Source organism: Giraffa tippelskirchi, chromosome 11 (genome assembly GCF_054371585.1).
Source record: "Giraffa tippelskirchi isolate mGirTip1 chromosome 11, T2T-mGirTip1v1.2.pri, whole genome shotgun sequence".
In the NCBI taxonomy this organism is placed as follows: domain Eukaryota; kingdom Metazoa; phylum Chordata; class Mammalia; order Artiodactyla; family Giraffidae; genus Giraffa; species Giraffa tippelskirchi.
The window spans coordinates 117,182,649-117,197,805 of record NC_137285.1 but is presented as its reverse complement, the minus strand read 5'-3'; the positions used below and the strand labels follow the sequence as shown (position 1 = coordinate 117,197,805).

The following is a 15,157-nucleotide window of genomic DNA, read 5'->3' as shown; positions in this document are numbered from 1 at the left end:
ATCGGAGGCACAGGGTGGCGAGTGGCAGCCTTAGGCCTCTTACCTAAACTGTAGCCGTGTGTTCAGAACCCAAGCTGAGGCCAGCGTTTCCAGTGTCTGGTTACTTCCTGAGCAAAGGGCAGTGACGACATTAATAGAACCAAGACAAGAAATGGGTTATGCTGTGTTTTACCCTTGAACTTTTAGTCCCATGTATGAATCATGAGTGTTGCCTCCTGAGTGTCCCACAATGTACAATGAGCTTCACTTCAGTAAGTAAGGGATGCTTTTTCTTAAGAAATAAATTTAATTCAAGGTGGTTAGTGAATACAAGGCCTGTAGTGCCTTCATGAAAGTTAAAAGAATCCAGTTACAAAAGAAGCACTGTGTAAAGTCTCAAATAGCTGGAGGTACAGTGGGCTCCATATTTTACAGAGTACAAAAAATTATTTCATATACAAAGAAAAATACAAATAATGTGCAAAAACCATTTTCACAGGTGGCAATTTATAAAATGAAAATGATAGAAAAATCCTTCATTCTTATTATCCCCGAATTTCTTATATATTAACACAGTTCTGTTTCCTAGTGTGTAGATAGTTTTAAATTTGAAAATCTGATTTATTTTTCATCTACAAAGTGGCTTTTTAAAAAGGGAACCATTTTAAAATTACCAAAATCTTATGAATGAATCAGTTAATTTTATATTAAATTATAAGCAGACTACCTGAAAAACAAGGGTATAGAAATCATATATACACATTTTTGAAACATTAGTTTGGTATTTAACATATTAACATTTCAAAACAAATGTGATGATCTAGCTACCTACGACTCCAGTTGACCACAGTGGCTGTTGCAGCAAAGCTGTCTCTGTTCACTGTGAACAAACAGCATTCCTGTATCTTAAGCTGGACAAACACAGGTTATCAAAAGTAAAGAAAATCTAACGACTAAACAAGTCCTTAAGTTCACGTGCAGAGGTGCTGTCTGGGTATCCAGTCACGCCACGGTGCGACCGCGGTCTGTACAGCCCCTGTCACAGGGGTGGTGTGCTCATAAACAGCTGGCTTCTGTCTCTCCAACATCTTCACTTTATTAGAGTTCAGTGCAAGTGGCTGTTTTGTGAATTAGTGCATTCAGCTTTTTTGCATGTTATCTTGTGTAAGAAGCTGTCAGGGAGCAGAAGAATACACGGGACCACAAAGTCCTGGATCCTCAGGGCACCTTTGGCCTAGAAAATTCAGTGTTTTGGAAGCAGTGTTTTCCTGCCCTGGCCTGGGGGTTACTGCACTATTCCCTGGCCAGTCTTCCCATCAGGCTACTCTGTGTGCCCCGTGGCCTGCCTGAGCACTGGTGGTCTTGCTGTGAACCCCAGCGCCGGGCAGGGATCCTGGAAGCACCTTCGGCAGCACCAGAGAACCAAGTATCTCTAAGGTTGGGCAGTAAGAGCAGGAGCTTCCAATGGGAAACCTATGCAGAATGGAAGATAGTCTTGGAGGATTTTGAGTTTTGCTTGTCAGGAAGTTCTCCAAGGAAGTTATGACCTTGGAGAACAGAAAGGACCCAGCTTTCATGAAGAAGGACCCAAGTGGGTGGTAGCCGCTTGGCCTAGGGGATGGGTGACAGATGGCTCAGGAAGCATTCTTCTGATCCCTAACCAGGAGGGATTGTTCTAACCACTAGGTTAGAACAACCTAGTGCAAGACACAGGGAGGGCCTGGGGCTCTTGACCAGACTTGTGTGACACATCTACTCAGGCTAAGAAGACGTAGCAACTGCCGAGAGAGGGGAATGGCTAAGTCTGGGCAGGAGAACCTCAGGCCCTAGGATGACTCATCAGAACCCAGCAGGAAGCTGTCAGCTCTTCAAGGATTCATGCACTTTTTTCCTATCTGGCAGCACAAGCCCTTCCTCCCTCTTCTGTGTGGGTTGACCATGGGCATCAGGCATCAGAGATACAGCTCTGGATCCTGTCCATCCACTGCTGGGCACTCTGTCCATCCTGGGCACAGAAGTTATACACACGTTTGCTGGTCTTGAGCTACAAAAACAAAGGAAGAGAAGCAGAGATGAGGGCAGGGCTAGTCTACAGGTTTGGGCATGTGAGCTAATCAATCCCTGTGACCCTACCTTTTCATGCTACCCCGGAACCTCTGTACTTCTCTGCCCTCCACTACTGTACTGTCATTGCTTATGGAAGTGATTTTACTTTCCTGGGGATCTTAACAGAACGGCCTGCAGAGAAGACAGATATTCCAGAAAAGCCTGACTTTGCACCTTCTTGACTAAGGAAGAGGGTCTGGAACAGCTGGAGCCTCTTGCCTCACCCATGCACTGTAGCCATGCAGCAAAGGAGCCAAGAAGACTGAACTTCATCCACACCATGGCGGGGTTGGTTTTCACGTTCCCTTCCCATCTCTTTCTCTAAGTCTTCAGCTGGGGCCTCACTGGGAGTTCAGAGTCGGGGAAACGGCCTCCCAGCCTGAGAAGGGCACTAGAGTATGACCTGTGTTCTGTATGAAGTCTTTCTTGGCTCTAGGGATTACATAAGTCCCCTATCATGTGGCCCATAAAGTGTCCCAAGGCCTGCTGAAGATGTCAGGGAAGACAGTCATCATGTGTGACTGATGTTTTTTTCAAGCTTGAAGACAAAAAGATATAAAAGGGAAGTAACATCTGTTCTTGACAGAAGGTGGTGAGTGAATAACTAACAACATTCAACAAGGAGTTCCTCTGCTTCCAAGTGTAGTTGGATACGTTTTGAAGGAGTCTTTTGTGCAAAGCAACATGCAGCCTCTACGAGCCACAGGGACAGCGGGGAGAGGTCGGGTTTGGGGATTAAGAGTGCTGGCTTCAAGTTCTGCAGCAGTTCCCACAGCCAGGGTGGGGCTGTGGCCCATCTGTAGTCACCATCAACTGCTCTGAGGCCCTGTCATTCTTGGAGTGGATGGACTAACTGTAAGGGATCGTGTGCAGAGAGCCAGGAAAAGACAAGGTCAACTTACATCAAAGAAAGCCTTGTCACTCGTGTGCTTCGGGGCACCCATGCTGGGGCCGGCAGGGATGACCATTTCTACTTCAGCCAGGTCGATGTGGCCTTTACAGCTTGTGTCCTCACCCGAGTCATAGTATCGCAGCTGGAACCAAAGGACACATGGGATATAAGAGACACAGGAAGGGGAAACAGCAGGGCTTTTCAAAAGGTATCTGAATACTTTCCCATATCTTGGTCAACTATGTCTGGAAGAACAGACAAGAAATTAAAAACACTGTCTGCTTCTAGGAAGAAGGATTAGGTAGCTGGGAGAAAGGGTAAAAAGACACATTTTTTGAAATCTGAATAAATGTATTACATATAAAAGAATAAAAACATCAATAACTGTAAAAAATATATGAAACATATGAAAAAGGGGTTAATGTTTAGAATATATACAAAATTCCTAGAGACTGAGAAGAAAAAGATAAACAACTAATAGAAAATTGGTCAAAGGATTTCAACTGGCAACTCAAAGAAATAATTTGAGCGACTTATAAACATCTGAAAAGGTGAACAGCCTAAACAATCAAAAGTAAACGAAATCAATGAGACTTCGCTTTTCACTTAGATTAAAAAATATTTAAAATGGCTGACAATATTCAGGTTGAATGGAAGACATGAGGTATTCGTAAGCACTGTTTGTGGGGTTATAATTAATCAGAAACCTATTAGAGGACAATCTGGCAATATGAACTAAAAGTTAAAATCCTTATACCTGTTGATACACCTTTCCCATCTCTAGGAATTTATCTTACAGAAACACTCCCACAAGCATGCAAAGACACACAAATAAAGAGGTTTCCTTCAGCACTCCCTCTATCAGCTAATGACTGAAAAGATGTATCTGCCTGTCAATAGGGTGTTGGTTAATTAAATGATGGTACATCAATAGTATGGAATTCTATACAACATTTAAAAAATAAGATCTATATGAACTGATAGGAAAATATGTTCAAACTATACTACATTTAAAAAGCAAATTTCCAAATAGCATGTAGATATAAAATAATTTTTGAAAAATGATGAATAGCTCAACATTTGACTGAGGGTTACTATGTGTAAGGACTGGATTTCACTTGAACTAAATCAGTCTGGATTTCACAAAGTTAGGTGGCAGGAATGTGTCTGGTACCTCCGTCACTGTGACTCTGGCCTCAGACTTTTCTCTGCCTCTTTCTGCAGGCATGGTAGGAGTAGCACAAATAGAAAACGGTATACCTTTTGTATTAAATCTAAAAGACTGGCAAGAATGCAAGTATAATTTGATGTAACTGTAAATTATACAGGCATCATGACATTCTATGTTTTATTTAGTGATTTAATGGGACTTCTCTACACAGTGTAGGCTCTAATTTCAGACAGTGCTGTTTAAAGTCCAGTTGCCTAATAAGGGCTTCCATTGCATATCTGTAAAAAAAAAAAAAGTCTCTGTAATCCAACAGGATTCTGTGTAACCTTTACGAAACTCCTTGAGCAGAGTGAAAGGTGGTCGATCCCCACATAAAGTGTTCATCTGGCAGGAGTCATCTAGATGCAGCTCCAACCAGAGCACCGTACTGGGGTACAGCCCGTATCTTTCTCAGTAGACTCCATGTTACACATAAATGCACTGAGGATCTGCTCAAGGCTGACTGGTCAGTTCTAAGGCAGAGTGAAGTCTCCGGTCAGACCATAGGAGGACATATGACTCTCCAGTGAATGGTGCAAAGAGACTGGAAATTTGCATAGTGTCCCCCTACCCTCCAAGATCACCAGAGCAAAGATTCTGACTCTAAGGACTGTGGGGAGGTCAGGGGGGCTAGAGCCATAGCAAAGAACCTAACAGTGGGGAAACGACTTCCCAGCATGGTCTGGGAGGTCCAGGCTAGTGTCTGCCCACTGCGGATTTCAGGTTTGTATGGGCACATCCCCTTCTGCCTGTTTTAAAGCTCCCTCCCTCCTCTGTTGCTGTCACCTTTGAGGGATAATGATGCCTTCTTTAGTACAGGGATGGGCACAGAGAAGGTGTTCAAGAAGTGTTTGTTGAATAAATTAACGCCCTCGACTTTGAATGCATGCTTTGTGCTGTCGAGATGAAGTGATCTGTATTCTGGAGAGTGTTCACAGGCATGGGCTCTGTATGCACATGTGGTATGCAACACGCTGAAACCCTCAGGTCCTCTCCTGGCCTGGTTGTGGACAGCAGGCAGCAGGAGATGCATGAGCATTAAAAAGCAGAGTTTTGTTGCTCTTAATGCTCTGGGCTCCATGGTCGCTGCCTCTGTCGCACACACCCGCACTTTCTCAGAGGGCTGCTGCGCACTCTCACTGGGTACAGGAGGAGCCCCCGGGTAGCTGGTGAGAGGCCTCAGGGAAGCATTCTGTGCATGGGGGCTGTGCGTGTCTGCTGGGAGTCACACAACAGCAAGGGACGGAGCCTCACCTGGGGAGAAGTGATTGCTACAGGCTGTGATGGTGTTTATTACCTGATGCTTTGTTACATCCAAAACAAACCAACGGGGCTTCCAACCTTTCAGCAAAGCCCCTCTTTTGTACAGCGTTCCCTCAAAGGACCTAGAAGTAATGACATGGTGGTTAATATGATTTTACTACATGCTATAAAGGGGATAGCTGTTGTTTTTGTTGGTCAAGTCTCTGTTTCCCCTACATGATCCAGAAAAGATCAGTCGGAGCTCCCCGGAGAATTTCTCTACTAGACTCTCAGGGAAAGATTGCCTCATTCTGCTGGGATTACCAAACTTGTGAGGTTTGGAGCTCTCAGTAGCCATCCTTTGTACTACGCTGGGGTTCATGCAGCCTGGACGAGGAAGCTGAGCTGGTAAATGAGAGAGGCCTGAAGGTACTGTGAGAAACTGGCATATCCTGGCCTTCTCACTTCATGTGAGTAAATTCCTTTCTGCTTGGGCGAGCATTGCTGGATCTCAGAAGTCTGCCACTGGAGAAGTGCTCGCTAACACACGTTCCCTCAAAAGACCAGGCAGACAGGAGATAGTAGGACCCGCCACAAACAACTACAACCTCCTGGCCTTATTTTAGTTGTAATCTTGACTTTTTCTCTTCCAAGAACCATCTATAACACATTTAAAACAGAAACAAAGAATTAAAGCGGATCCATTTTAAGTTCACAGAAGGTGGTGTGGCCTAGGCCTAGCTTATCTGAGGGCCTGCGGGGTGGCCGTGGGCGGGGCTGCCCTTTGCCGCAGCCCCTGGCAGGGCTCACAACATCCACCTGTTCTCGTCGTTCTTGGACGTGTACTGGCTGTACAGCGTGGCTGCTCTGCGGTCCACCCCGTTGGATGGGGGGACACCAGTGTTCTGCTCCTCTGCCAGGCTGCTGTCTGGAAGGTGCAGCTGAGGCCTCTTCTGATAAGAAGGGAGGTTGGTGGACACAGTTCCTGGGGAGCCTGAAGGGTATCTCTGGGGCTGAAAAAGACAGAACAGGAGACAGGAAGGCTTTACAAAGACTTTAAGCAACTGATCCGATAATTTCACTTCTAAAAATTTACCTCAAGAAAGAAACTGGACCATATATATGTCTATGTAAAATATGTATAAAAAGATGCTTACCCTGGAGTTTTTTTTTTTTACAATAGCAAAAAACTAGAAACTACCTAAATGTCTATCATTATGGGGCTAATTAAAAAAATATATATTTCTGAACAATGGAGTTCTAGACAGCTATTACAAAGGATGCTGATTTATATACAGTGACAAATGGAAGGACATATGCCATATATTAAGTAAAAAGGAAAGCAGGTTTTAAAACTACATCTAGAGTAAATCCCTTTTATATATATGTTTAAAAGTCTGAAGGCATAGTGGTTTATTTCTACATTATAAATTTTGGGTGATTTCTATTTTATAACTTCCTGTGTTATAAAGGAATACATATATCTCATATTCATAATCAGAAAAAAAATTAAACTATTTTATTCTTCTGAGAAAAAAAGCAGTAAGACATCAATCCACCCGTGGCCTGTCTGATAATAGCCCCTGAGTTGCCACTTGCAGGCAAGAGATGGCGCTCCGAGGACCCCTTCTTACAGGGTCAGAGGATATTTTCTTCTATACTCCATTCTCCTTGACCCCTTTGTGACATCTGACCCTGCTGATCTCTGCTTTCCTGAAGTGCTCTCATCTGTCCTAACCTCCCTCTGTTGCACTTGGAGCTGACCTGCTGTGGGTTTGGCCGGTGGCCGCCCTGTGTATCAGCTGTGTTATCCGGGCCTGAGCCTGCATGCATGAGCCAGACGCTACTTCCTCACTGCGGGTTAACAGGATGCTAAGGTGTGGATGCTAAGCGGCTCAGCACAGCCCATTCCGCATTCTACAGCTTAAGGGGTGGTGAGAAGCAGAAAATGGAGTATTTGGTATTAAAATATTTTTTACAGTAAATATTTCTTAATTTAGAAACAAAAAGAGGGTGTGAACAACAGAGAATGGCATATTTTACTGTTTTAAAATATTTCATTTTCCCTATTTCTCTGGAGCCAACAAGATCTTGGCATTCCCCTCTTCCCTCCCCTCCTGTGGCAGAAGATCAGCTGAAACCAGAGGTGCTGAGATAGAAAAGAACCCAGTAATTTCCCCTGGATACGGGGCCCTGAACATAAGTATCACGTCACTGTGGTGGAGTGAGACGCTCAGGAAGTACTCAGTCGTTTGGAACTTTCTGCCCTGGACCCTCAAGGCATGACCCCTCTCTTTGGCCATAAACCTCCTGGGTTACCAGTGGCAGAGGCCCCTCCTGACCTAGTGTCCTCAAGAAGCTCAGCAGCAGCTCTTCAAAGGGCTTTGCCAACTCACATGGTCTGCTCTGGGCTCTTCTTTAAGGTCCACGTTTACACGTTCCCACAGCTGCTGCCACTTCTCAGGGGTTTGGTTCAATTTATGCTCCAGTCTTTCAATTTCCTACAGAGAAATTAAAAGGGTTTTTTTTTTTTTTTTACAGATAAGTATTAGGTTGGTTAAGAAGTTTGTTTGGGCTTTTCTGTACCAGCGGACAAACTCAAACAGACTTCTTGGCCAACCGAGTATTTCATAGAAATCACGGTGTTTCCCAGAGCTACACCTCCTCTGAGCCAAAGGAGGAGCACGACCAGAGGGCAGTGAAAGACCGCAGTAAGCCTGGGGCCTCAGAGGTCTCCAAGCCAGGAACGGTGGTGGTGGGAGTGCTAGCTGATGTGATGCACTGTGGCCAAGATGATTTATTAGGATCTGTAACCGGGCCTCTTTGTACAGATGGCTTAAATAGAGATGAAATCCGTATCCCGAACACCTTCACCCTTGGCCAGCCCATAGGAAATCTGATGGCCACAGCAAAAGGTCAAGCACTAGGCCCATGTCCAGACCCTAATAGCTGAGGTAGATGAGAAGTTCTGTCCTGGACAGAGGAACCCCTTGACTCTGATGATTCAAACCAGATGTAGGGAGAAAGAACCAAGAAATGCCCGAGGCCTGGCATTTCCCTTGGCCACGGAGACTGAGAGCAGAGCAGCGGCCTCAGTGATGGCGCTCTCACACACGCTTCTCCTGGTCAGAAGACAGAATGGAGAAGACTCTTCTGGAACTGTCTGGTCCGTGTCAGGGCTCAAATCCTTTCCTCAGGGTCGCTGCTCTCATCATGGGGGTTACTGCCAGAATGGCTTCACTCCAGAATATTCCTTGTAGAAGACCAGCTGGCAGTACTCCCATCAGACCATCAGCTACCCACACTTCTGACAGGGGGAAGTAAGGCACCCACAGAAGTCATAACTCAGGCCTGACTCTGCCTCTTGGCCAGATGAAACAGCCGGGAAGCTGCGAACTGCTCTACTTGTTTGAATGCTTCCTCGTAATGATGAAAAACTCACTTCTACTGAGACTGTTTTCTAGTTTCTGTGCCTGGTTCTCCAGGGATGCTGGGGAGCCCATTTAGTTTCCGCATGTTCCTTCAGTGCTGGCAAGAATGCTAGCCCAGAGTGAGGAGAGCCATGGCCAGGAGCGAGTGAACCAGTCTTCACCCAGCCAGGTTCCTGAGGCCTCACGTGCCTTCAGGGGCCCAGAGCCTTGGGAGTCTGGCTTCACGTGCCTGACTTACACTGAAAAGGCTGGTGAGAGCATCGGGCTGAGCGCAGCTGACATCGTCGTAGCACGGCCACACTGTTCTCCTCTGGCTCTGGGGCCTGGCTCCTCCGGCCAGCTCAGAGTCTTCGGAGGGCAGCTGCTTGGGGGTCAGCATCATCCAGTCGTACGAGGGCCCCGTGGAAAGAGTCTCCTCTATATAGTAATCCCACTTCTTGAGGCTGGAAACGTTTACATTGGGCTTCAGGGCCTGTTTAAAGAAAATTCTGAAATATAGTTTCATCCTGACCTCAAAGTAGCCCAAGCTTGCTGGCAGGCCAGCCCTTAACACTGCAGGGTCCAGGGAAGAGGATGAACAGAGGTTCTCATGACATATGTCTATATATTTAACCATTACACATCAATATAACTATTAGATAAAGTATGTTCTATCCTCCTACCCTGACAAATATAACTTCCAAGCGACCTATAAGGCCAGGCTTCAGTTGAGAATTCTCAGACTCCTTGGCACTGGGGGAGGCTGGTCCCAGTTTCCAGTTGTTAGCCTAAACCCCTGCTCCTCCTGACTCAGCTCTGTCCTACACTCGGAAGGTCTCTTATGAACATGCACATATACCCCAGCCCTGCAGCTGAACTCTGTTTGCTCCCTGACAAATGCTACTCCTTAGCTGCCCTTTGGCTTAGGAGTATACTCACTGGCTTAGGGAAGTGGTCTGGTAAGTAATTTGAATTTGGGCAAGGAATTCTGAAGTACCAGAGCGTGATCTAGATGGAGGAGGAGCATCTAAGCGTGTACCTTGGTTTCTCATACACCTCATGAGGAGGGTGCATCTGGAGAAAGGCCAGGGTGGGGTCCTATTGTTCTGGGGCCCAGGGCCAGGCCTTCTTGCCCGTGAGTGGTAGTGGACAGCCCCATTCTACTGCAGAGCCTATTTCATGCAGATGGGCATTGCAGAGCATGGCTGTCCCTGAGAAGTCATCCTTCTTTGGCTGGGCTCCAACATTCCTGCTTCTCATAGGGGTTCTTCCATGGCTCTGGTACGAATGGACTTTGGGAAGTCTTTTCTGAAGTATTTTAGGTTTTTCAGCTTAGACAGCATGCTAAGGTTTCAAGTTTTGTTTGTTCTCCCTTCCCAGGGCAAGCTGATTTGCTCTGAGTTTCTTGAAGTTATCCTTTTTATGTCTAGGGGGCGAGCTCCTAATTTTTCTGGTGAAGAATTTGGTAACAGACTTCATTGCATCGTAATCGAAACCCAAAGTATATCAACTTTTAAATAGCTTCTGGTATGAAACCTAGTCAAATATTTATAGAAAGCTTAAATAGCTTATATACGCTCAAAGTAAGGAAAACTTCAACACAAAATATTCCAAAAATGCAACATAAATGCTTTCTCTCTTTACCTCTGTTTCCACTGGTGAATATAAATAATTAAAGAAAATGGGACTCCTCTTGTGCATTCTATCAATACACTCCCAAACACAAATTCCTTTTTTGGCGTGCTTGTCTCCTTTATCATCAAATAAAGTTCCTGGAAAAAAAAATCAGCAAAACAAAAGTCAAATAAATCAACAGTTTGCTTAAAAATGTGATGCATGTAGCAGATGAAAAATGGAGCATTTCGTATGGCTCTAGAAACATCATTGCATGGGCAAAAACCTTAGAAAATAACTAAAAAGATAGGAAAGGACTGTAGCAAAGCTAAAGATAGGAATGGACTTCACAGCTATATGGAAACAAATCCAAATGGAAGGAAAACATGTGCTGAAGTTTTCCCAAGTATTTAGCAATACATCATGACTCCCCCCCTAGGCCACATCCCACGTCTATATCTAGATTCACAGAGGTCCATGCCAGCAGACATTCTACACATTTTTCCAAAAAGCTGGAAGGAAAATGATTTGATGAGACTCAGTTAAAAACATAATTTTATGTTTCTTTATAAAGTTGCTCGCTGTTTATTACGAAGCCATTTAAAGTGTTTTCTTTGTTTGGTAGTTTACATACACCACACAGCATGGTCAGGGAGACTAGATGTCAGAAGGGTGTGGTCTGTATCCTTGGGTGAGTTAAAAGCTGAATTGGGGAGGGTGGCATTTCAGGTACTATATTTGTACCTTTCAGTCTGTTACTCACATGAGCCCCCTTTGTTTTAACAGAGAGGAAGGTGTGTTAGGGTGAGGCAGGAGGTATTTTTTTAAAAGGCCAGGAAGAATGCCTCTCGTGGCAGTGCTGTCTTTTCTTGCTTTAAATGAAAAGACTCAGTCAAAAGTTAACAAGCATTTCATTTACCATAAAAGAATGTCTCATGCCCAAGATTGCACAAAATCTTGTAATATGAGGGGTTGCCAAGACATGGAGTTTTAAGAGTTGGATATGACTTAGAGACTAAACTAGCACCAACACTAATTAATGTTTCTTCTCTACCTTTTAAGTGTAGAGTGCAGAACAGTAGTTCTCAACCCTGGCCACTCATTTAAAAACAACAACAAAAACAAGGGCTTCAAAAAGTCCCAGAGCTTAGGTCTCACCTCAGACCAATTACAGAATCTGAGATGGGGCCCCAGATAAAAGTCATTTTAAAAAGTTCTCTAAGTGACTCTAATGTCTACTGTAACCAGCTCTACTTAATGTCTTCCCAACACAAGGGTGACTAAAAATTGAAGGTTTCTGATTGTGATGTGTGGAATGACAATTTTCTGAGTCAACAAAGGTCTGGAAGTACAAACAGGAAAGGAAATAGTCTCACCAGTGCTGTCTCCCTTACCAAAAATATGAAATATTGTAGTAGACAAGTTTAATAGCATGCACTGAAAAACAGTACTTCCTGCTTTCATATTTTAAACTCAGAACATTAGTAAATATTTTCAGCCATTAAGAGAATCCTCTTTATGAATATTGAGTATAATATACTGAAAATAAACAGTAAACATAACATACTGCTTTTCTTTATTTGATTGTCTTCTTAACAAAAATACTTATGTGTATCCCTATTTCCCCCTTCCTATAACAACAGCAGAATAAGAATGTAAAATCCCCTTGGGGAACGTATACACAGGGGCTGACCAGCTTTCAAGAATCTATTCTTCAGAACTGTTACTGCCTTTAAAAATTATAATAATGGTGCTATCTAAAATTTACTGAGTTCTTACTATGTGGTAGCAACTGTGCTAAGAAATTTACAAGTATTTCCTAATGTGGTCATCCTTGTCCAAAAAGGGGTGTGTGCTATTATTATCCTCATTTTAAAGATGTGGAAACTGAGGAAACTCAGAGAGGAACGTAACCTGTCCTAAGTATTGATACTTGGCTGGTAACTGGCAGTGTTGAAATTTAACTCGATTCTGTTTGCTCCAGAGCCCGTGGCCATAACTGCTATGCAAACTGCTTCCAGGGGAGCACTAGCCTATCAGAGTGTACCAGGGATGGAATAACTAGGAGTCAGGTGTTTCTCCACAAACAGTAATACTGCTTGGAGATAATAAGATAGTAATAAGCAGATTTACGTTTTCAAAGGTGCTACATGATGACCATTAGCAGTCCCTAAGATCTAGCACAGCACAAAATCTCACTCATTCATGCCCATTATACTTTCATAGTTCAGAATAAAACACTAAAATGGCCTTGCCACACTTGGGGGTGATTATTTTTTTAATGTTTAATTTAGTTTTTAATTAAAAATACATAAAACTAACAAAAAAAAGATTGAACAAGGGCATGCAAACACGTACCGTGCTCTAATCTTTCATAGTCTGAATCCAGGAGAAATGTTTTAAAGCGATTAGACACATAGTGGAAAGCCAAGAACTTTAAGTAATAGAGATTGAATTCAAACTCAGTTGGGTATTGGTTGTGAACCTGAAACACACAAGACAAAGAAAAGAATAAGAATTAAACAGAACAAAAAGTGGATGCCATGCCACTGAACACTGACTGAAATGCATGGGAGACCATTTGGTGACTCAGTCAAATGAATCCCTAACAAGAATGGAAGTGGGAAGTGAACCAGCCTTTTGCCAGATACCACACTAGGGGGTTTTATAAGCATAATCTCATGTAATCTCCATAACAACATTGCAAGATACACATTATTTTTTGCTGGATTTATTGAGCTATAATCGACACATAATATTGTGTAAATTTAAAGTGTACAACACAGTAATTTAATATACAAATCTATTGTAAAATGATTACCATGTTAGTGTTAGTTAACACCTCCATAACCTCATACGATTACCTTTTTTTTTGGTGGTGAGAACATTTAAGATCAACTTTCTTAGTAACTTTCAAAGATATAAGACAGTATTGTTAACTATAGTTGCCATGGTGTACAATGGATCCCCAGAACTTACTCCTCTCAAATCTGGACGACAAACATCTCTCTATCTGCCACCTCCCCACAACACCCAGCATCTGGTAACCACCATTCTATTCTGTTTTTATGAGTAAGGCTTTTTAAGGTTTTACCTAAAAGTGAGATCATACAGTATTTATCTTTCTCTGACTTACTTCACTTAGCATAATTCTCTCAGGGTTTATCCACACTGTTGCAATGGCAGGATTTACTTTTTTCTCATGACTGAATGATATTCTAATGTTTATGTATATAATGTTATATATATTATCCATTCATCTGTAGATGGATACTTAGGTTGCTGCCATTTCTTGGCTATTGTGAATAATGCTGCAATGAGGTTATCTCTGAGATAATAATTTCATTCTCTCTAATATAGCCAGACTTTATTTTTTGGGGCTCCAAAATCACTGCAGATGGTGACTGCAGCCATGAAATTAAAAGACGCTTACTCCTTGGAAGGAAAGTTATGACCCACCTAGATAGCATATTAAAAAGCAGAGACATTATTTTGCCAACAAAGGTCCGTCTAGTCAAGGCTATGGTTTTTCCAGTGGTCATGTATGGATGTGAGAGTTGGACTGTGAAGAAAGCTGAGTGCCGCAGAATTGATGCTTTTGAACTGTGGTGTTGGAGAAGACTCTTGAGAGTCCCTCGGACTGCAAGGAGATCCGACCAGTCCACCCTAAAGGAGATCAATCCTGGGTGTTCATTAGAAGGACTGATGTTGAAGCTGAAACTCCAATACTTTGGCCACCTCATGTGAAGAGTTGACTCATTGGAAGAGACCCTGATGCTGGGAAGGATTGGGGGCAGGAGGAGAAGGGGATGACAGAGGATGAGATGGCTGGATGGCATCACTGACTCGATGGACATGAGTTTGGGTAAACTATGGGAGTTGGTGATGGACAGGGAGGCCTGGTGTGCTGCGATTCATGGGTCACAAAGAGTCAGACAAGACTGAGCAACCGAACTGAATATATCCAGAAATGGGATTGCTGGGTCATATGGTAGTTCTATTTTTAATATTTTGAGGAGCCTCCATATTGTTTTCCATAGTGACTGATCCAATTTACATTCCCACCAGCAATGTACAAGAGCTAAGAGCTCCCTTTTCTCTACATCTTCTCCAACACTTGTTACCTTTTGTCTTTTTGATACTAGCTATTTGAACAAGTGTGAAGTGACGTCTTGTGGTTTCAATTTGCACTTACCTGATGATTAGTGAGCGAGCACTTTTCTGTATACCTTTGGCCATTTGTATGTCTTTGGAAAAATGTCTGTTCAGATCCTCTGAAGATAGGTATTATCACCCACCCCCAACCATTTACGAATGAGGAAGCTGAAGATGAGCAGGATTGATTAATTTATCCAAGGTCACTTAGAGTAATGAGTGAGCCCAGATTTGAATCCTGGCTTGTTAGGCTCCTCAGTCAGTGTCTCATTCACTTCATACTGTGCTAGATATTTGACAGATACGAATTATTGTATGCTGTGGTTCTTGCTTTCCAGGCATTTGTGGTGTAACAGTGCGTAATACAACAAGAAAAATTATACTCACAGAAGTTCGGCAGTGAAAGGAATGAGAAGAGACGGTGACGGTTTGGGGGGACAGCAAGAGTCGTTTTCCTGACAAAAGAAATGTGTGTCTGTCTGAGGGCAATGAAGAAGGAGCCAACAGAGAGAAAATAAACTGTGGAGAAAGAGCTGATAACTAAGAGAG

At 43.3% G+C, this 15,157-nt stretch overlaps 1 protein-coding gene across 4 annotated transcripts in view; it reads right to left on the bottom strand.

Moving 5' to 3' along the window:
* Nucleotides 1-266: 266 nt before the first annotated feature.
* The window catches only part of SBF2 (SET binding factor 2), a 473,595-nt gene continuing 458,704 nt past the window's right edge, over nucleotides 267-15,157 (bottom strand). For all 4 annotated transcript variants that reach the window (XM_081540685.1, XM_081540683.1, XM_081540686.1 and 1 more), the window contains 8 exons: nucleotides 12,812-12,938; nucleotides 10,484-10,611; nucleotides 9,099-9,332; nucleotides 7,826-7,930; nucleotides 6,249-6,442; nucleotides 5,485-5,572; nucleotides 2,988-3,119; nucleotides 267-2,023 (listed from right to left, as the gene is read on the bottom strand). In XM_081540685.1, the coding sequence (XP_081396811.1) occupies nucleotides 1,925-2,023; nucleotides 2,988-3,119; nucleotides 5,485-5,572; nucleotides 6,249-6,442; nucleotides 7,826-7,930; nucleotides 9,099-9,332; nucleotides 10,484-10,611; nucleotides 12,812-12,938 (1,107 nt within the window). In that variant the 3' untranslated portion in view covers nucleotides 267-1,924. The remainder of the gene's footprint in view (nucleotides 2,024-2,987; nucleotides 3,120-5,484; nucleotides 5,573-6,248; nucleotides 6,443-7,825; nucleotides 7,931-9,098; nucleotides 9,333-10,483; nucleotides 10,612-12,811; nucleotides 12,939-15,157) is intronic.